Raw genomic sequence first — 22500 nt, 5'->3', positions numbered from 1 at the left:
AGTGAGTGTCAGTCACAGAGTGAGTGTCAGTCATAGAGTGAGTGAGTGTCAGTCATAAGATAAGATAAGATAAGATAAGATAGTCCTTTATTAATCCCCCTTGGGAGAAATTCACAGGTGACCAGCAGTACAGTGGGAAAAGAGAAGTGCGAAAAAACAGTATATATACAATACATTTACTAATTGAAAATAAATTATAGTACAAAACTATTTTAATAAGATTAAGATAAAACAAACATACTATATACATGTAACTCTCCGTTTGTAGGTGACCTGTGTGTTAAGTAAATAAATAAGTACGATGAAATATGAGGTATAATATAAAAATAAGTATAAATATAAATATAAATGTGCAGGGACCCTGAAGTAATCGAAAAATGTATCAAATAAATAACAAATAACAAGGTTAACAGTAGGTGCAGTCCTTAGGTGTGGGGTTTAGACCTTAATCAGTTCGGGGAAAAAGGAGCTGTTGGGGCTTTGGGGACGTTGGGAGCGGGGGGTTGAGGTGTTATAAAGGGTAAGTGTATATAGGGTGAGTGAGTGAACGAGTGTCAGTCATAGAGAGAGTGAGCGAGTGAGGTAAAGTCATCGAGTGAGTGAGTTATCCGATGTGAGGGAAACTATCAGTCATATAGTGAGTGAGTGAAACCGTCAGTCATAGTGAGTGAATGAGTGAGTGAGTGAGTCTCAGTCACAAAATGAGTGAGTGAATGAAGGAATGAGCGAGGGAGTCTCACTTGAGGGGGTACATCCTGAGTGCTACATCCATCCCCGGGCAGTAGGACAGGAAGGCGGCCAGGGCAGTCTCCTCGAACAGTCCGAAGATCAGGATCTTGTTCCTGTAGGAGGAGGAGGCAGCTCAGTGAGAAACCAAAAAGGCACCCGTCAGGATTTACCGAGACTTTTCCGAATTTGTTTGTGTAGAAAAAAAAGAAAAACGGCAGCTACAAATTTCAAGTCATTTAAAATCTCAGACCCCTCAAAAAACCTCAAAACGATAAAAAATATATTTGAAAGCAAATGATATTTTGATATTATACATTATATTTTCCGGATATATCGGAAATGCAGAACCACAAGGGGTAAGTAAAATTAAAACCGCATCTACAAAACTAAAGCCCTTAAGATCTCATTAAAAAGCCTAAAAACTATCAAAAGACAATTCCGACAGCGATCCCAAAAACCCTCCCACATACTCACTTCATGCCCTGCTGGAAGACGGAGTTCCTCCTGGTCTTGCAGACGATGAGATCAGCCCACTGAACCACAACGATGCTGGCGAAGAAGGCCGTGTGGCAGGTAAACTCTACAATCTTTCTCTGCTCGTACGTCTGGAGAGAGAAGCGGAGATCGGAATAGTAGCGTAATAGCAACGACAAAGAAGGTAGGATTGCGATGGATTTAGCAAAGCTTTATTCAAAGCTTTAGCATTGACAGCATTGAAGCTAATAATAGCTCATGCTAATTAGCATTAGCATAACATGGATATTCCTTGCGATACCATTGAGGCCAATCTTTAATGCTGACTGCCGCCTCGATTCCGTTGGTATCGCTGTTTCTCCCGGAGCACTCCGGGAGAACCCAGTGCTGACCCACTGACGGATGAAACAAACTCTGGAACTGGACGAAAGGGTTCCTATCCGTATTTACCGTAGGGTGTGAATGGGCATTTAGAGTTTACATTAGCGTTAGCTTTAGCATTGACATTAGCACTGAAATCAGCCGTACTGACCCATTGCTGTCCGTAGCCGTTTTTGACCTATCATGAGCCTAGCATTGCGGTTAGCCTAGCCGTACTAACCCATTTCTGCCCGTAGCTGTCCCCCAGGTGTATACAGTACTAGTTCTAGTTAGTTCTAGTTAGTACCCATTGCTGGCCATAGCTGTCCACCAGGTCGTTGCAGTAGCGGTAGTCCTAGTGTATATTGAACTAGTTATAGTACAAGTTCTAGTTCTAGTTTGTACCCATTGCTGGCCGTAGCTGTCCACCAGGTCGTTGCAGTAGCGGTTGTCCTAGTGGATATGGAACTAGTTATAGTACTAGTTATGGTTCTAGTTCGTACCCATTGCTGTCCATAGCTGTCCTCCAGGTCGTTGCAGTAGCGGTTGTCCCAGGAGACCCGGATCCCCAGCAGCGTGGACGGCAGGAAGCCGTTCTCGGCCAGGATCACAAAGTAGGTGAAGAACCCGGCCAGGGCTTGGATCATACCTGGAGGGCACAGGGGGAAGGGGGTTTAGAACCAACAACCCACGACGGCCGTGATGAACCGTACGTATGCGAACCAACATACTAACTTACTAATATAGTCAACCTTTAAACACTCCTTTCATTCAAAAGTCAACTTAAAACACATCTCTTCAAGACTACCTAGAACATCTGACATCTCTGTCTCTCTTAATGTGTCGTCTATTGTTGTAGTGTTGTTTATTTGCCTTTTGTTTGAGTGTCTGTACTGTCTATGTATTCCTTTTTGTAAAGCGTATTTGAGTACTTAGAAAAGCGTTGTAAAAAACCAATCTATTGTTATTATTAGGGTTAGAGAACAAAACGCATCGATCGACAACACATCGAATATCATATTCTAGAACCTCTACCCTTTATTCAGTATATATCACGACATGCTAACCGACATGTTAAAGGACATAATAACTTACTAATGTACCAAACCTATAAACCCTACTCCGAAATATTGACCCAGAAAACAATCGCATTTGAACGGGGCAGTCGGATATCATGTATGATGACCTCCACCCTTTATTTGGTATTCAGCCCTTATTTGGTGCAGCCTCTCTATTTAAAATGAACCGCATGAATGCTAATTGACATGCTAACCGAAAAGCTAACCGACATGCTTCCGACGATAGAATTATATTTATTCCTGGTTGTCAGGGGCGATACAGGGACTTAAGGGTGCAACATGCGGTATCGCGGTCACTTAAAGGCAGTTTAGCCGCTGAAGTAGGGGACTCTCAGAAGAATCTGATACCAACAATGAGGTTAGAACTATCCCTGACTACATTACCGATCCACATACTCACACAAATACACAACCACATCCACAAAGGTGTAGTCAGCATATTTTAGCAACATAGCAGTTAGCATAGCAGTTAGCTATTGACTAAAGACCGGTAAACCGAAGGAAACATTTACAGATTTGTCCTTAGGCAATAAAATATATAAAAATCAGATTTTTTTGGGGGGGGGGGGGGGGGGGGGGGGGATACCAGAATTCCAAGGTGTAGTAAAGTGTTTACCTATCTGTCCGTAGGCGATGCTGATGAGCCTCTCGTTTACCAGTTTGTCCGTCTTGGGGTTTCGGGGCTGTCTCTTCATGATGTCACTCTCTGCCGCCTCGTAGGCCAGGGAGATGGCTGGAACCTGAATGGGCAATGAAAAAGGAAAAATTCATCGGAAACATAAAAGTAGCTTACGCCGGAAAAACTAAAACTTCTCTTCATTGAGGAATGGCTGAGTGGAAGGAAATCCCAGAAACCTTGATCAGTCAGTTGTTTGATCTGTTTGTCTTTACTTTACCGTCTACTTTAGCATCTACTTTATTTCATCAGTACTTTGTAGGGGTGTGACGATACACTCGGCTCACGAGACGAGACGAGACACGATATTGGGTTCACGAGAACGAGACGAGACGAGACTTTAAGAAAACTACGATGACAAAATATATGACTGGACCAACAGACTTTTATTTAACCGAGTTGCACATGCATTTTGAAATGCTTCATTAAAACTCTTTACATGCATGAAATTTAAACTAAAACTAAAATTTATAAAAGTTAAAGTAAAATAAATTAAATTAAATAATTCTCTTTTTTTCAAGTGCAAACAATATTATGTGCAAAACCAAATCAAGTACCAAAAATGCTGCGAAACAAATGATTTAAAAGTGGCAGGGGTATTTTCCGACGTCATTCTGGCTGTCTTTAGCTGTGTTCGAAATCGTTCCCTATACACTCACTCACTATTCCCTATATAGTGTTCATGATATAGTGCACTATTTAGGGAACGAACAAACAAGAATTCGGACACTACGCTGAACATTTCTAAACGTCATTTGCGTCGGTAAATGCGCCGGGTATTTGTGTGACGTAGACAGATGCAAACAAATCATGTAAACAAACCGGGCACTCACGAGGAAAGCTGGAGGTTGTATTGTTGTTGAATGTTACATTTCCTTGTTCAAGTTTTTTTTAGATTCATTTTGATTGTTAAATATTCTATGTTAAATCCCAAATAAATTGTTGACATTTCTAAACGAAAGCCGGAGACTCCATCATTGAATGTATTCGTTTTCGCGCTTATTCAGCTTCTTCTTCTCCTCCGGAAAAACATGACCGCATTGCATTGTGGTATACGGGAGTAACATGTAGGGAACATCGTATGTACATTAACATTTTGGGTATTTTAAGTGCACTATATAGTGCATGAAATTAACCACTGAGAATTCGAACACCACTACAAAATGGCGAGCACCCTATATAATGCACTATATCCGTGATAGGGAAAGATTTCGAACACAGTTTATGGCTGCTTCCCCTCCTTCTCCTCCTCTTCTAATTTTCCTTCTCCTTCTTTAGGTTCTGGCAGTCTAGACGTAGCAAAGGCGCATTACTGCCCCCACAGGGCAGAAATAGAAGTTTGGATAGCTCACAAATTTCGCGAGATTTTTAACGCGACGGGTAATATTGTCGATTTTAATCTCGCGAGATCTCGTGGCACAAGATCTCGTCACACCCCTAGTACTTTGTATTTTTATTGTAATCATCTTATCCTGTGTTTTCCACTACTGCTGGGCTGTTGGAACAAAGGAATTCCCTCTCTGGGGGATTAATAAAGTTGTTATCAATCTATCTTTCTAGTCTAGCGTCAACTGCGTTATCGTAACCGTGTCTGACCGAAGATTTGCATTCACATTTATGAGAAGCTTTTCCCCAAAGCGACTTACAATAAGTACACTTGTTAGTAGAAAGAGAAACAACAATATATCACTGTAGTACAGTAAGGATGTTTATAGAACCAAGTGCCAAGCACTAACAATCACTAGGTTAACCCATTCACCGTATACCTCAAAGATAGTTAGGATAATACGCTGCACAACCAAGTACTATAACTAAGTACGACATACAATAAGTGCGTAAGATAACTCAGTTTCTCACCATGTCTGTTCCCAGGTCAATGCAGAGAATGGTGACCGTGCCCAGGGGCAGGGGGATGTTGGCGATAATGAAGAGGAGGAAGGGCGTGATCTCGGGGATGTTGCTGGTCAGGGTGTAGGCGATGGACTTCTTGAGATTGTCAAAAATTAGACGACCTGAACGAACGGACAAAAGATTTAGGACGTCGTTCAACAACCTCGTCCAATAAAAAGACAGCGCTTCCCCGAATTATCAGACGGCCGGACTCACCCTCTTCCACCCCGGTGACGATGGAGGCAAAGTTGTCGTCCAGGAGGATCATGTCGGCCGCCTGCTTGGAGACGTCCGAGCCGGCGATCCCCATGGCAACTCCGATATCGGCCTTCTTCAAGGCCGGGGAGTCATTGACTCCGTCTCCCGTTACCGCGACGATGGCTCCCTGGGGGAGGGAGAATAGGGGAATTCATTCGAAAGTGGGGGAGGGAGAACGAGAGATACCGTTAGAGCTAGGTGGTCCAATACTGGGGGGAGTTTACCTTTCTCTGGCGTGTGTGTGCGTGCATGTGTGTACCTGTCTCTGATGTGTGCGTGCATACCTGTCTCTGGCAGCCCTCCACGATGATGAGCTTCTGCTGGGGCGAGGTCCGGGCAAACACGATCTCTGTGTGGTACCGGAGGATGTCATCTAGCTGCTCCGGGCTAAGGTCCTTGAGGTCTCCGCCGTGGACCACACAGGCCTTGGCGTCCCTGGAGGTTTGGTGGGGGGCGAGAGACGTTAAAAACGGGACAGATGTGACGCCTCGACACTCAAATGTATCAGGGATACCTCAACACTGAGCTGGGAGGTGGTGACGGGGATCGAACTAGCAACCTTCCGTAAGGGAGCAGTCAGGGTGAGGTGCCTTGCTCAGGGACACCTTGACACTCAGCTACGAGTAGGAGCCGGGGATCGAAATAGCAAAAACGTAACCTGAAGGAGACCGAGAACGTAGCCCTGAGGTCCACCCAAAGGTATGGTTCTGTATTCCATTCCTCACCTTGGGTTCACTTCATTGACTGGGATGTTCAGGCGAGCGGCGATGTCCTCCACGGTCTCGTTGCCCTCAGAGATGATGCCGACACCCTTGGCGATGGCCTTGGCTGTGATTGGGTGATCTCCGGTCACCATGATGACCTGAGGAAGTAGAACGCAAAGGTCAGTCTACAATTCTGTTATCGAGGTGTAATGTCGGACACCAGTGATTTTTTCGAATTGTGTCTGTTTTTCTTTCAAATCGATTTGTAAAAAAAACTTGGATAAAGGTATTTTGAACGTAGGTCAATCAAAAACGGCTTAAGTCGGTGACTAAATCCGACAAACTCATGGGGTCTTACCTTGATGCCGGCGCTCCTGCACTTGCCCACGGCGTCTGGGACAGCGGCCCGGGGGGGGTCGATCATGGACATGATGCCCACAAAGCAGAGGTTGTCCGTGGGGAAGTTCACCTCCTCAGTGTCGAAGGCGAAGTCCTTTGGAAACTGCTCGTCTGGGAGGTTGTAGTGGCAGAAGCCTGGAGATACGAGGAGGAGGAAGGAGTCGAGAGGTCTCGTGTCAGACTAAAGGCTCAGTTATGGTTCCAATAAGTATATTTGTCAGAAGAAAGAAACAACAATATATCTCTGTCGGTACAGTAAGGATGTTCATAGAACCAAGTGCCAAGCAATAACAATCACTAGGGTAACCCATTCCCTGTATACAACACAGATAGCTAGGATAAGACGCTACACAACTAAGTACTATAAATAAGTACGACATACAATAAGTGAGTACATTAAGTGCCAGGACGTACAACCATACCATAAGTAATGGGAAGGGGTGGCTATGCAGAGTCTAAGTGAACTCTGACAGGTGAGTCTTGAGTATTACCCAGCACTCTCTCTCCCAGTCCTCCCAGTTCCAGGTAGGCGTTCTGAAAGGACTCCTTCATCTCCTCGTCGAGGGGAGCCTCCTTCCCCTGGATCAGGATGGTGGAGCAGCGGTCCAGGATCCTCTCTGGGGCGCCCTTCATCACCAGCAGGTGGCTGGTCTCGCCCGGCGTGTCGTTGTGATGGATGGAGAGCTACGGGGGGTAAAGAAAAGCCGGGCCGATGGAAAGATCAGATATCGGAATTCTGAATTGTATTAGTCCACTTGTCTCAACATTTTCTTTTATTATTAATTATTGCTCATTTCATATTTTTCCTTGCATGTTTTTTTGGTGCGAAATGCAGAATAAACAGGTCATGTTTTCAATCTCAAAGATAATCGTTTGAAGAAATCGTGATTTGAATATTGACCAAAATAATCTTGATTACGATGTTTTCCATAATCACGCAGCCCTGGCAAAAATTATACATAGGCCTGTGAGGGATATTTCACATGCGATACATTGCCATTTGTCACATGTTGTTTGTAAATTTGCTATCTCTAGTGGGACGCATCAAATGGTTACATTTATGTTTTATTGGCACAGGGTCCCTTTCAAATAAAATTGAAATTGAAAGCAACCCTTTGTCCCCACCATGGCGCCTCCTGGTGGCTACGTTACCTGGTACTTGTTGGTGGAGTTGAAGGGTATCTCGGCGATCTTAAGGTTCTTGTCCCTCATCTCGTTGACCGATCCGCAGCACAGTTCGATACACTTCAGCAGGGCTGACTCCGAGGCATCTCCGGCCACGTCTCTCTGAGGGCGGACGAGAGATCGGAATTATAAGAGATCGGAATTACATTCAGCGTCAAGCCACCGCAGTGGTGGGAAAGCGCCTTGCAGTGGATTTGGATGCGTGTCGTTAGGTGCCGGTAGGGGCTAGCTAACAGACGTTAGCCAGCTAACAGATACTAGACAGCTAACTAGACTGATGCTAGCCAGCTTACTAGAAAGACGCTAGCCAGCTAACTAGACAGACACTAGCCAGACACTAGCCAGACACTAGCCAGCTAACTAGACAGACGCTAGCCAGCTAACTAGACAAACGCTAGCCAGCTAACTAGACAAACGCTAGCCAGCTAACTAGACAGACGCTAGCCCGCTAACTAGACAGACGCTAGCCCGCTAACTAGACAGACGCTATCCAGCTAACTAGACAGACGCTATCCAGCTAACTAGACAGACGCTATCCAGCTAACTAGACAGACGCTACCCAGCTAACTAGACAGACGCTAGCCAGCTAACTAGACAGACGCTAGCCAGCTAACTAGAAAGATGCTAGCCAGCTAACTAGACAGACGTTGGTCAGTTAACTCGACAGATGTTAACCAGTTAACTAGACAGACGATTGGATTCAACACGGTGCCTTTGGGTTGCAGGTTCAATGCCCTAGCTACTCCTAGCCAGCTAGCTAACTAATATTGGTCGTAGCAAGGTCGTATCAGGTGAGCCGACTCGTCGTCTGTTGACGCAAGGAATTCAAACCCATGTTAAAACCCTAATGACTCTACCTTGAGGATGGCCACGTTGGACTGCTCCGCCAGGAACACCGCGCGGTTGCACAGCCCGGCGATCCTCGCCAACGCACCCCAGGAGGCACTGCTCTTGTCGAAGGAGGTGCCGCTCTGGTTCTCGGTGGTGTCCGCCTCGTGGATCTGGTTGTCGAACCACATGTGGGCCACGGTCATCCGGTTCTGGGTCAGGGTGCCGGTCTTGTCGGAGCAGATGGTGGAGGTGGAGCCCAGGGTCTCCACAGCCTCAAGGTTCTTCACCAGGCAGTTCTTCTTGGCCATGCGCTTGGCGGTCAGAGTCAGGCATACCTAGCGATGACAAACCCTCACGTCAGTAGTCATGTCAAAATTAGGCAAGTTCTATCGCTACTAATGTTCTGTTATTTTCTAACTCCACTAATGTTCCACTTTTTTCCAACGAAGCTAACGTTCACGTTTTCAAACACCAGTAATTTTATGATATTTTCTAACGTTGCTAATGTTCCGATATTTTCTAACGTTGCTAACTTTCCCCTATTTTCAATGTCGCTAATGTGACGCATAGCATAACGTCATAATGACTTTTGTGCATCTTTGGACGGTGTCCTTGCGTGCAGAGAAAGGCACCTTCAAATTAAAAGTATTATTATTGATAATGTTAACATTAGCAAAGCCTCTCCACTCTGGTTTAAAAGTCAACCTCTTTAAATTGAATTGTGGACCCTGGAGGCAGCAAAGCACCACATACACCAGGGATGGGCAACTTTCATAATAAAGAGGGGCACAATTTTTCATCATTACCATCAGAGGGCCACACGAACGCGCACTTCAACTAATCGGATATGCCAGTTGACCATCCCTGACGTACACCTAGTGGTGGTTTAGGGTAAAACCTGTCTCTGAACTCACGGTGACGGTAGCCAGCAGTCCCTCAGGAACGTTGGCCACGATGATGCCGATGAGGAAGATGACGGCCTCCAGCCAGGAATACCCGAGGATGAGGGAGAGAATGAAGAAGGACATGCCCAGGAACACGGCCACGCCCGTGATGATGTGGATGAAGTGCTCGATCTCGATGGAGATGGGAGTGCGCCCGACCTCCAAGCCAGAGGCCAGTGTGGCGATGCGGCCCATGACCGTGCGGTCGCCCGTGCTGATCACCACACCGCGCGCCGTACCTGGGGGTATGAGAGTAGGGTAAAAGACTAGAGCGACAGTATGAAGAAGTCGGGACTGCGTTACCAGGTGTCAGAGTTTTAAGCATCAGGATGTAGAGCCGGTTGACTGGCAACCCGATGGTTGCTAGTTCTATTTGCTAGTTCTAGTTGCTAGACTAAACAAACAACATTTTGTGTTTGTTTAGTCTTTCCTTTGGTTGTGCGGACACGTTTGGCTTTTATTGTGAAAAGCTTTAATTTATTTATTTTTAGCTATCGTCAATTCACTCGTATACTTGTTGAAAGAGAAAGATAGAAAAGAAAGAGAGAAGAGAAGAGAGAAAGAAAAGAAAGAAAAAGAGAAGGAAAGAAATAGAAAAAGAGAAAGATTCTTTCTTTTGTACTAATGCAATATATTTTTATAAACATACAACATACAAACATTACAGTAAAAAAACTTTCTTGAACCAGAGCTAACCTTCTACGCTAACCAGGAAAATAATAAATTACGTTCCCACATTATACTCCAAAGTGTATAATTAAACTAATGATAAAAAGCTAATTAATATTCATTACAGTTTTCTTTCATTTCTTGTTTGACTTTCATTTCGGGATTTTCCTTATGGCAGCTTAGCATTAGCAACCCTTGTCGGCCATTTTGCCCCAGTTCATTGCGTTTTTGGGGGTTCTTTAACCGGTGGTGGTGGCTTCCCTCCTCCTACCTTCAACACAGTTGGTTGAGAAGAAAGCAATGTTCCTGGTCTCCAGGGGGTTGTCGTTGGAGAAGTCCGGAGTACGGGACTGCGGCTCAGACTCTCCGGTCAGAGACGAGTTGTCCACCTGAGTCACAACATCCAGTCGATCAGCTCATAAGCATGCTAACGTGCACGTACACAATACGCCTTTAAAGCTCCCATGACACGCCCCCAGTTCTGGTGCGATTAGCCGTTACAGGCCTCTTATGACATCACAGGTGGGCGCATCACCCTAGATGAGTGACGGATAGATGAGCAACGTTTGCTACAGTCCACTGGGTAGGCTGATCTATCCAGCATACATCTAGGTGGACACACGCCTGCTTTTGATGTCATAAGGGGCAGATTTCCAAAACTGCTTGTAAGGGCTGATCACACTCACACCTGGTGGCATGTCATTGGACCTTTAAGCGTTTAAAACTATCAGAACTGATCCAATTTGTTGCATTTGGCTCATTACTCAAGGACTTATTATGTAAGGGATAATGTATAGAACACTGGTCATTATCGTGAAAATAAGACCCGACAGGGCGATCAGTACACCGACGTGCAAGTAAACATAGTTAGAGTTCTGCAAAACTTTTTTTTGAAGCCGTTTGCTGGAAATAGCTTTCAGGGAAAAAAGTACCACTATTCCGCTCCGTTTCAGTCCCTTCAGAATGCGCCGTTTCTGGTGTCTGTAGCATAAATGCAATCCCCGCGCTGGAGCTGCCGGACTGCCGCCGAGACCTACCCCCGCCGGACCTGCCAGCTTCGGCCGCAGTTCAGCTCACGGAGTACACCGCCGGACTGCCGCCGAGTTTCGGCGGCAGTCGGGCGCGGATAGCTCGGCGGCAGTCCGGCGGGGATAGCTTGGCGGCAGTCCGGCGGGGATAGCTCGGCGGCAGACCGGCGGCTCAGCTCCGGGAGTGCAGTCCCTTTCTCCTCCGTGTCTCCTCCTCCGGACTGTGGCAGAGAAAGGGATTGTATTCCCGGAGCTTAGCTGTGCAGGGCTGCCGCCGAGTTCCCCCCGCCGGAGCTGCTCATCCGCTGGTCCACAAAATCGTAGCTTTGCTCTGATTGGAGGGGAGTGGGGAAGTGGGAGGTCATATTCAACTGTGCCCCCTTCCTACATTGGACGGGGCGCCGAAACCGACTCGCTCGTTTGGTAACTGTAGGCGGGGTACTTTCAGAAATGCATAGCTCACTCAAAAAATCATGTATCTGTGTGGGAGCACCAGAGACCCAAAACAACACCCCAAATCCCAGGAAAAGTGTTGTTTTCATAAAATGTCCCCATTAAAAAAATCTACCGGAAAGGACAGCAAAATCACCATGCCTAGCACAGGTGTCAGTGGCATGATGAATATGCTCATTCAGAGCGTAATTAGGTGAAGTGTTTTCAGAATAGTTTGGGACCATACGTAATACAGGGCAGCGCAACAAGTCAACATAGTTAGTCACTTCCTGACAAACAGAATAGATAATCTAAAGTGGAATGATGCAAGTATTTCAAAAAGATATGCTAGAGAGCAAACATCAACCGTCATGTTTCTGTTGGCTAGCTAGCAAGCTACAAAGGAAAATATGCTGCTAAGCTAGCAGTGGTCATTGGTTTCAGCAGTAACCCCTCAAAGAAAAATGACCAATTTTATTTTTCGGACAAATTTCAGTCCATTTCCCGTCAAAACAACAGATGGAAACATTTTCAGAATGAAACGGTATGTTCGACTAGCATAGATGCTTCATTGCCAACAATGAAGCATCTATTCTAGTCTTGACCAGACCACGGTCAAAGCGACAACAAAACCAAAAACGACACAAAAAACCTATCACTGCCGGCTCTCCCCTCACCTTGCACCCGTGGGCGGAGATGATTCGCAGGTCAGCAGGGATCCTGTCTCCACCCTTCACCTCCACCAGGTCGCCCACCACCACCTCCTCCGCGTTGATACAGCTCTTCTCTCCGTCACGGACCACCAGGGCTTGCTGTGGAGGGACGGCAGGTAGGTTACAGATCAAGGTCTCAAGGTCTCTCACTGTCTCTTTCTCCCTCCCTACCTCCCTCTCCCCTAGGAATCTCCCTTTTCCTCCCCAGTCTGCAGTCTCAAGGAATCTCTCTCTCCCCCTCTCTCTCCCTCCCTCCCCTTAACCTCCCTATTCTCAAGAACAATCTCTCTCTCTCTCCCTAGTCTCAAGGTGTATCTCTCTCTTTCTCTCCCTCTACCCCTCCATCACTCCTCTCCCTCCGGTCCAAGGTAGATCAGGTTGTTCCTAAAGGCCTCACCTGAGGCACCAGGTTCTTGAAGGAGTCCATGATCTTGGAGCTCTTGGCCTCCTGGTAGTAGGAGAAGCAGCCGGTGATGATGACCACAGCTGAGAGCACGACGCCCAGGTACAGCTGAGGGAGGAGCAAATAGAAATGTTTAGCATATATCTGGTAACACACGATGGCTGTTAACTGGAAGGTTGCTAGTTCGATTCCCCGGCCCCTCCTAGCTCCTCAGGAGGCACCATACCCTGACTGCTCCTGATGAGCTGGATATCGCCTAGCGTGGTCGACTCCACCGTCTGTGTGTGAATGTGTGTATGATTGGGTGAATGTGCACTTTGAGTGGCCATGGCTAGAAAATCGCTGTATAAATGCAGTCCATTTGGAGTATACTCCAATATTTGTCCCAAGAATTTCGTTGTGTTGTACATCCTGGCGCTTAAAAATAGTCTTATCCGAACTATCTTTGTTGTATACGGGGAATGGGTTAACCTGTTGATATTTTATGCTTGGCACTTGGTTCTATGAACATCCATACTGTACCGACAGATATATTGTTGCTTCTCTTTCTTCTAACAAATATAATTATTGTAAGTCGCTTAGGATAATACCATCCGCTTAACACCCTGAATGTCAAATTTAAACGTGAGAGCCATGAATACAAAAATCATGCAACTTTTCTTCGAACTTTTCAAAACCACAAACTCTGTTGCTGGTCCTTATCTATGGAATCCCCTTCCACCCCATATTAAGTCCTCTACCACCCTTGGCATTTTCAAGTGTAATTTAAAAACCTACCTTTTCTCTCTTGCTTTTAACAACCCTAACTACCCCGCTCCATTCCACATTGCTGCTATTTTTTTCATGTCTGTTTGAAACCTTACTGCTTTTATTTTGATAACTGTGTTTAACCTGCTCTTCATTTTGCCATGTAAAGCGCTTTGGTTCAACTCCTTTTGTATTTACACATGCTATATAAATAAAATTTACTTGACTTGACGACGGGTTTGGCGTTTCACTCACGTTGTCGTTGGCCGGTTCGTCCTCCATGACGGCCTGTATTCCGTACGCCAGGAAACACAGAACAGCACCGGTCCACAGCAGCATGGAAAACCCTCCAAACATCTGGAAGACGGGAATGGGGGGGGGGGGGGGGGGTGGGACACAAGAGTTTGGTTCAAACCGTGCGTTTGGATAATTCCGGCCTAAAGACGACACCCTTTCGGTCAAATGTGCAAATAAAAAAGGTTCAACTTCAATGATTTGCGTCAGATTATGAAAATGTTTAGAACGTTTTTATTCACACGATCATTTGTGTTGACTTACAATATGGATTTCCCTTTAAGTCAGGTGCACATCCCAGTTCCCTTAAATCAGGTGCACATCCAAATCCCCTTATAGACCTGTACATCGCACCTTAAATCCCATATTAAGGTGCACATCAAAGTCCCCATTAAGACCAGAAACGGGTATAGTGTCCCGTCTCACCTGCTTGCAGAACTTTACCCACTCCGGGGTGGTGGGGGGGGGAGTGAGGGCGTTGGGGCCGTCCCGGGCCAGATGCTCCGCCGCCTTGGCACTGGTTAGACCCTGGAGACACCAAACCCAGAGATAAATGGACTGTATTTATACCGCTCAGTGCTAACCAGTGGCCACTCAAAGAGCTTTTCAATACTGCCCAAACATTCACCCATTCAAACATTCATATACATATTCATCCATTGATACCCACATTCACCCATTCATGCATTCATTCATACACACATTAACCCAGTCATACACACTTTTAACCATCTTTACACATTCACCAATTCATACTCAAATTCATACACACATTTGCCCACCCATACACACATTCACACACACCTTCATACACACATACACCAGCGGAATCGACCTCTCAAAGCTACAGCCAGCTGGTCAGGAGCATTCAGGGTGAGGCGTCTCGCTCAGGGACACCTCCAAACTGGGGGAGCCGGGATCCAACTAGCAACCTTCCGGTTACCAGTCGACCCGCTCAACAGCCGGACGCGTTTCAAACTTGTTCCAACTTCGTTCTCTCGCTCTAGTTATCTACCCTACTTTCATGTCCACTTTTGGAACTTGTTTCATTCACAAATGAGCTCATACAACAAGGGAGAGGAAAAGCGCGGGGAAATAAAAAAAATGGCGGCAAACGTCTATCCTTCTAAATTACAGAGACTGTGAGAGTGCTGTGTGTTCTGGGGGTCCGACAAAACTAATGAGCGCCTTCCTGAAATATCCCAGCGAAGGGTTCAAAGCACTCGTATCGCTAAATGCTACGCTAATAAAACCAGCAGGGAGTGTGTGTGTGTGTGTGTGTGTGGGGGGGGGTAGGGATAGCAAAAAGAGGGGGAGACGGGACTAGAAGCATCTGAAAACAGGGCAGTGGGTGGTGGGGTTCTCAAGCCAGCTAATTATTAATGAATTCCTTCCCTCCCTCCCTCCCTCCCCCTCTCTCTCTCTCTCCCTCTCTCTCCCTCTCTCTCCCTCCCTCTCCCTCCCTCTCTCCCTCCTCCTTCCCTCTCTCTCTGCCTCCCTCTCTCGGCCTTCATTAACCATTCCCCTTGATCTGCCTGGCATGTCCAAGAGTGTATTTGCATGGAGAGTGAAACCATCCGGAAGGGAGGCGAAATGAGGGGGGGGAGATGGCGACGATGGGGGTGGAGGTGGCTGTTGGTGTTTTCTGTTCACAGCCTCCATTTCGCACTCGCGCATATGCTGTCTTGAGAACAGCAAGAGCCAGCGAGAGAACTGGGATTGAGACCGCAAAACAAGGGAAGGAGACAACATGGCACCCAGTTCAAAACGCCAAATTCTCTGTCCCGACCAAAATAGAGAAAATATTTGGATGAAAAAAAAACTGCTGGAAAAATTCTGAAAAAAACAATTTGTACGGAAAAATGGGAGAAAAATACTCAGGGAAGCACACACACACTCGCGCACACACACGCTTACCCGGCTGAGGTCTGTTCCATATTTGCGGTTTAGCTCGTCCAGGGTCAGTTTATGGTCGTCCTGGCAACAGAAAGAGGAAGGGTTAGCATTAGCGGTGAGCACTAGCGAGTCGTGGCTAACAAGGAGCGACAGAAACCTGGGCTTTGACCTTTTACCGTCCATACGATCCGTCACTGTGCAAAGGAGAGATAGCATCTCAAAAGTCGGAGTACATTGAGGTCCAGAGAACCAACTGGAATTAGACCGACGAGGGCTGAAACCGAGGAGCGACCGGGAAAGTTGCCTCGCGGTTTGCCAAAGGGTAAGGGCAGCGGACATTAGCTTCACTTCCCAGAACTTCAGCACATAGCACTTTAGCAGTAAGCACATAGCACTTTATCCACAAGTTCTATTGCAATAAGGCAATATGCAATTCAATTTAATATTAACACTCGCACTTTATGCACTTTCGTGCTATGTTGGCTTTGACCGCCTTCTGATTAAACCACGCCAAGATGTGTTCAGGATACATTTGCGATTGAAATTGTAAACTGAACGATGAATAAAATTCATATCGACATTGCGCTGTAATAGAACACAATTTGTTACTGTTACTAACCATAGATCGGTAAGATTCGTATTTACTTTACAATTCAATAGTTAAATGAAGATCTTATAATATCAACTAATCTCAAAACATCGGCCTGGCCTAAAGTAAAGCGCAGTATATATGCTGAATGCTTCCAATGTTGTGTTGGTCATATTATAAAATGATATATTGCTTGTTTGGTGAAAAATACAGAAGTAATCACAATTCGATTGTTTCCCCAAATCGTTTGGCGTTAAGCAGAACCCCCAAGAAATATAAGAGTTAGCCATTTTGTTTTGCAGCTTTGCTGTTTCATTGCGTTTTCTTTCATCCGTTTCACAGATACAAGTCACAAAACAGATTGGTTCGTAAGAGGGTTTTTCAAACTGGCCTTCCCTGTGTCATAATTGTCCTACTCAGTTATGTCTGTGATTCAGTGTTTGTCTCTTGATGTCGTCTTAGTATAAATCACTGATTTGAATGTGTATTTATTTAATGCACATTCTAAAGCACTTTGGGCAGTGCGAGCTGTGTTTTAAATTTGCTCTCTAAATAAACTTAACTTACATACTAAATACACATCTTACGGATCGACAAGATTCCCACTCCAGGGATTGGTCAAGCCGTACAGGAAGAGGAAATGACTCACCATGTCCACTTCCTTCTTGAGCTCGTCCATATCCTTCTCCTTCTTCTTGCCCTTGGCCTTCTTCTTGCTGCACTGCTCCGAGGTGGCAGCCAGCTCATACTGCTCTCTTCCTTCCTGCCAAGATGGACGCCCGACAGGAAGTGGAGAAAGAACGCACAGACAATAATGGAGGGAAAAAAACGGTTAGCGACAACGTTTTTATTTGTAGTAGGTATTGATAAACATCGGTTTGTAACCGTATGATAAGCAAGGGTATAAAATGTTAGATATAATATTTATAGATATACGGAAATCAACGCACACTTGTATGTAGAGGAAGTAAACTCAGATAAAATTTGTCTCAGGTGAAAGTTCAGGAAGGTGATGAATCGTCAGACCAACCTTCAGAACCTAAATCTTTCCGAATAATTCCGACCCATATGGACGCTTCAACACACACACACACACACACACACACACACACACACACACACACACACACACACACACACACACACACACACACACACACACACACACACACACACACACACACACACACACACACACCTTTAGGAAACTCATCACGAATAATCAAGTCACACGTCGTTTAACGGCTAATCGCACTCCAGGAATGTGTTGTCGGGGGCGACGGTCCAAACAGACGGCATGCTCAAACATGTTTCCTGCATGCTGTCCTGCAAACATGCTTCCTGAGATTTCAACCAATCAGAGATTATCTTTCGTTGAACTTTCTTCAAACTTTCAAAATAGTTAATCGTTTGTTTATTTTATTTTATTATTTTCCAAAAGAAACTAGAATAGAAAAAAAGCCTTACGCCTCGTTTCCACATACGTTTTTCGTATCCGTGCTTCCGCAAAATTTACAGAAGGGGTCGCTAATGTTTTACGTACGGACATGAATTTATTTAGGGACAGCCAAAAAGACGGGGGAACGTATGATAATGGCCGTTTTTAGGAGATCGGTACTTTGGAACATGAGGATCGACATATACAGAGATAAAAACAAAACCAACCAGGCTTGGAAAGAGATCGGCGAGGAGTTTGGCCTGCCAGGTACTTACATGTTTTGTGAAAAACATAAAAACTTTCATACGGTATCTCCGTAAAACGACGGCGAAAGTTACATTTTTCGAACGTATATTACGGACATACCGGACAGAAATTTTACGGAGGGGAGGAGTCTCGGAGGAAAAACTGACATTACGGAGAATCACATAGGAATGAATGGACTTTCGGTCGGAGACGGTTGGATTGCATACGAGAATGTACGTATGTGGAAACGAGGCGTCAGTCCAAGTCTGAAGCCCAGCTAAGTGCCAGAGCAAAGTTACCGATAAAATTTCCGAATTACATTTGAAAAGTTCACCCGGTTTATTTTATCGCCCGAACGGACGGGTTGCAATGGACAACGTAAGTGTATGATTCCAATTTAAGGTCTTTGGTATTCCTTGTTTAACACAATGGGCGACACTGGGTGGCACTGGTTTCGGACCAGTTACAGACTGGTTTCGGACCAGTGCCACCACAGGAAGTTCTATTGCGGCGCCGCAATGTTTTACAATTGATTCAACGTCTCATGTTGGCACTGGGACGATGTGGCGGCCTCTGAGAACCCTGGGGTTGCCAGGTTGGCACCGGTCCAACGTGCCAACCTAGGTTGCCAGGTTGGGGCGAAAAAAAGAATGAATGGATGAAAAAGAAAAAGGGGGGTGAATAGGGATGTGAATGAAAAGGGGGGATAGAGGAAGAGCCAGGGGATGGCGGGAGAAGCTGAAAGAATAAATGGAGAGAATAAAAGAGAGAAAACAAAGCAGAGGACTGTTTGGGGCCAGGAGATTTACATTGCAGAGTTACTCACTGACACGGGGTGTGCTGGTGTTGGGGACACACACACACACACACACACACACACACACACACACACACACACACACACACACACACACACACACACACACACACACACACACACACACACACACACACACACACACACACACACACACACACACACACACACACTCTCTAGGCTTTGGAGCTGGTAGGCGAAAGGCATAAGGAAGACACCAATACAACACTTGTGAGGTCTCCAAGAAGAAGCGGAACCAGAGAACCCCTAGCTGGGAAGACGCACTGCCTACGCACTCCAATTCCCCGGCCCTATCTATAGATATCACTGACACGGTGTGTGCTGGTGTTGGGGACACACACCCAACACCCACCCACACCGACTTATGGCTGGATGTCCGAAAACCACCTAATCCAGTGTAGGTTGGTAGTTTGATTTTATGCACATTACAGTAATAGTCTAAACTGAACCATTATTTTTAATCGTGAACTACTTGTCATTAACGGTATGCTTCCGATTGGTAATAAACGTAGGTAGGGGGAGGTAACAAGACTGACCAATCAAACTTTTAAAAATAAAGTTCGGAAAAAATTAAATTCCTCTTCAGTAGAGAGACTTCACTCAACCTGACTCCCGAGTCTCAGTCAACGAGTTTTCTGTTAACGACACGACAGTCAAAACTTTACTTCCGAAAACTCAATTGCGTCGACCGATCACTAGAACGAGAAACAATGAAAACTCGTTTGTTAGTCGAAGGCGTCCATTCTGAGCTCAGTTTGTATTCGACAAAGGGTGTTTATTTAATATGAGTCTGTTAATGCGGTCGAGACATCGGGTTTATGACGTAATATCGGAAGGGAAAAATCGTTCCCATGTTTCTCACTTTCCTCTGACTGCAGCGTCTCTCAGCCAATCAGGCGTCTGCCCTCGATAAAACAAATCGGACACCCCGTGGAAACTAGAGTCTGCAAGCGGGAGGGAAGAAGTGGGAGGGAGGGGGGAGAAGGGGAAGAGAGTAAAGGGAGGGAGGGCAGGTGTATTGGAACCCCCCCCGACGAAAAACCCACGGCATCTCCTCCGTGTGTTGCCATGGCTCCTTGCGACCTGACCAATAGGCCGTGAAAGAAGGAGCAGGAAGAGGAATTCTCAATTGGGGAGGAAGAAAAGAGAGAAAAAGAAAGAAAGAAAGAAAGAAAGAAAGAAAGAAAGAAAGAAAGAAAGAAAGAAAGAAAGAAAGAAAGAAAGAAAGAAAGAAAGAAAAAAAAGCAGGCCTCTCGCTGGCCCCCTCATAAAAGATCAGAAGAGTGATTGGTCAAGTGCTTGCATATCTTAAACTCCCCCCCCTCCCTCCCTCCCTCCCTCCCTCCCTCTCTTCCTCCCTCTCCCACATGCGTAACACACGCACTTTCAAACGCACAAATTCCCACGAAAAGTCTTTCTTGGATCTGAACACACACACCTCGAGCGTTTTGAATGAGCATAGTCATGATTTAGAGGGTCTCTTTCTCCCCCCCCCCCCCCCCGACTCTCTCTTCTCACCCCTTCCCAATTGCCATTCAACTGTTTAAATAGAGAAGAAAGTGAGTTTGTCCCCCCCCCCCCAATGGATGTCAGTGCTTTTGTTTTACCAGTTGACCACCTCCTGTCCCGTCGCAGTGGAGGGCACACACATGGACAGACACACGTCTGTATATTGACAGAGATATATTGTTGGTTCTCTTCCTTCTGACAAATGTACTTATTGCAAGTCTCCTTGGATAAAAGTGTCTGATAAACGCCCTGAATGTAAAATGCAAGAAAGAAGGAGACTGCTGACCTCTGATTGGTGAACGAGCAACAGGTGTGCAGCCTCACCAGCCCTAGAGGCCAATCAGAATCGGGGCCAGGTGAAGCTGCTGAAATTAGCCATAATTTACATTCTCATTCTGACACACAGACACAGAGAGACGGAGAGACGGAGATAAAGAGAGTGAGACAGACGGACAGAGAGACACCTTCTGACAAATGGACTTATTATAAGTCGCTTCGGATAAAAGCCTTTGCTAAACTCTCTGAATGTGAATGTGATGCATTCTGATGTCCTCAAAGCGGAGTTAAAGCAGACTATTATAGTGGATTGTGTAAACGATACACAAGACGATAGATGAAAATGCTATGTTGTCACAAAAAACTGAAATCGTTTTTCACACCTAATCAACAACAATTTTGATAAAAAAAATAAGGGAAGGAGTGAGATGGAGAGAAAGAATGCAAGTGAGAAAGAGTGAGAGGGAGTAAATGTGCGATGGAACGATAAGAAATCGAAAAGAGAGCGATGAAAAGAGAACGAGTGAAACGCTCGTTCCGGCAAAAACTGGAAAGAGAGAGAAGGAAAGGGGGGAGGAGGAGAGGGAGGAAGGGAGAGAGAGGAGCGATGTGGTGACAGGAAGAGAGGAAGAGCGAGAGAAACGACACAACAGAGAGTCAAAGATGGAGAGTAGGAGCCAGACAAAGGGAGAAGGGATTGAGGGAGAGAGTGAGACGGGGGAGAGAGGAGAGACTATCCCCAAGAGGAATGGGAGGATGTCTTGTGTGTGTAAAAGAGATGCAGAGAGAAAAACCCACGAGAGAGAGAGAGAGAGAGAGAGAGAAAATGTATCAAGCCAATCGATAGAAGGGGGAGATGGAGAGGAAGGGTGTAGAGAGAGAGAGGGAGGTAGAGGAGGGAGTGAGAGGGAATGAGGAGAGAGGGGAGAGCAGGTGAGCGAAAGATGAGGGAGAGATGGGGGGAGAGAAATGCAGAGAGGGGAGAGATGGGAGGGAGGGGGAGAGAGAGGAATGGAGGGGACAGGGTGCAGTTTTCACAGTGAGGAGGAGAGCTGACAAGACTTTGTGAGCGCAGAAAAGGAAGAGGAGGAGGAGGAGGAGGAGAAGGAGGAAGATATAAGATCTGTGGAGGAGAAGAAATGTATTCCAAATTCATGCACTCGCACTTGTTGTGCGAGTGCACAACAAGTGCGAGTTGGAAGGTTGGAATGAGAGAGATGAGTTGGAAAGTTGGAAGTTGGGATCTCGACCTCTGACAAGTTTTCCCAGCAAGGGACTTGAAACGTCACTCGAACCGCAGATTTAACACGAGACGCGATCAAAAGCAGCTGCTGATACGCAATGACAGATAGTCTGCTGGTCTTTTTTTTGTTATTAGAAAACTATAGTGGATGGATTCAGCTGTAGTCTCTGTTGTAGAGAGAGGGATGGAAAGAAAGAAAGAAAGAAAGAAAGAAAGAAAGAAAGAAAGAAAGAGGAGATGGAGAGATAGGGTGAGAGGTGATTGAGAGAGAGCTGGAGACAATGAGAAAGACAGACAGGGGATCGATACACGGAGAGGGGGAGAGGGTGAGACAGAGAGACAGAGAGACAGAGAGACAGAGAGACAGAGATAGAGAGGGTGGAGGAAGTGAGGGAGAAAACACTGTCGTTAACTACGCAGTTACACCGGATAACGGTGCTAGGCCGGGAATTGCACCGAGATACATTCATCCTCAGCCCCGCCCCCCTATCATCAGCCCGGACCTGGACGGCCGCGCGGCTTTGGTTTATTTATATTATACCACGGCGCAGCTGGGCGTGGCCACCCGTCTGTTGTCATCTTCCCATCTTGATTTCTCCCCGTCGATTGTTATAGATCGATTTTTGACCGCTTATCCGTTAATATTAAAC

At 46.0% G+C, this 22500-nt stretch overlaps 1 protein-coding gene across 1 annotated transcript in view; it reads right to left on the bottom strand.

The window, feature by feature from the left end:
- LOC130385462 (sodium/potassium-transporting ATPase subunit alpha-1-like) overlaps positions 1-22500 on the bottom strand; it is a 25570-nt gene that overhangs the window by 2204 nt on the left and 866 nt on the right. Inside the window, exons 2-21 of the mRNA XM_056593968.1 lie at positions 16950-17063; positions 15733-15792; positions 14242-14343; positions 13777-13878; positions 12769-12882; positions 12336-12470; positions 10470-10587; positions 9500-9768; positions 8612-8920; positions 7722-7856; positions 7061-7253; positions 6529-6704; positions 6192-6328; positions 5751-5901; positions 5425-5593; positions 5176-5330; positions 3259-3382; positions 2067-2212; positions 1204-1334; positions 741-842 (exon numbers count right to left, since the gene is read on the bottom strand). Of these exons, the coding sequence (XP_056449943.1) occupies positions 741-842; positions 1204-1334; positions 2067-2212; positions 3259-3382; positions 5176-5330; positions 5425-5593; positions 5751-5901; positions 6192-6328; positions 6529-6704; positions 7061-7253; positions 7722-7856; positions 8612-8920; positions 9500-9768; positions 10470-10587; positions 12336-12470; positions 12769-12882; positions 13777-13878; positions 14242-14343; positions 15733-15792; positions 16950-17063 (2942 nt within the window). The remainder of the gene's footprint in view (positions 1-740; positions 843-1203; positions 1335-2066; positions 2213-3258; positions 3383-5175; positions 5331-5424; positions 5594-5750; positions 5902-6191; positions 6329-6528; positions 6705-7060; positions 7254-7721; positions 7857-8611; positions 8921-9499; positions 9769-10469; positions 10588-12335; positions 12471-12768; positions 12883-13776; positions 13879-14241; positions 14344-15732; positions 15793-16949; positions 17064-22500) is intronic.

This window comes from Gadus chalcogrammus, chromosome 7 (genome assembly GCF_026213295.1).
Source record: "Gadus chalcogrammus isolate NIFS_2021 chromosome 7, NIFS_Gcha_1.0, whole genome shotgun sequence".
NCBI lineage: Eukaryota > Metazoa > Chordata > Actinopteri > Gadiformes > Gadidae > Gadus > Gadus chalcogrammus.
This window is presented reverse-complemented; position numbering and strand designations above follow the sequence as displayed.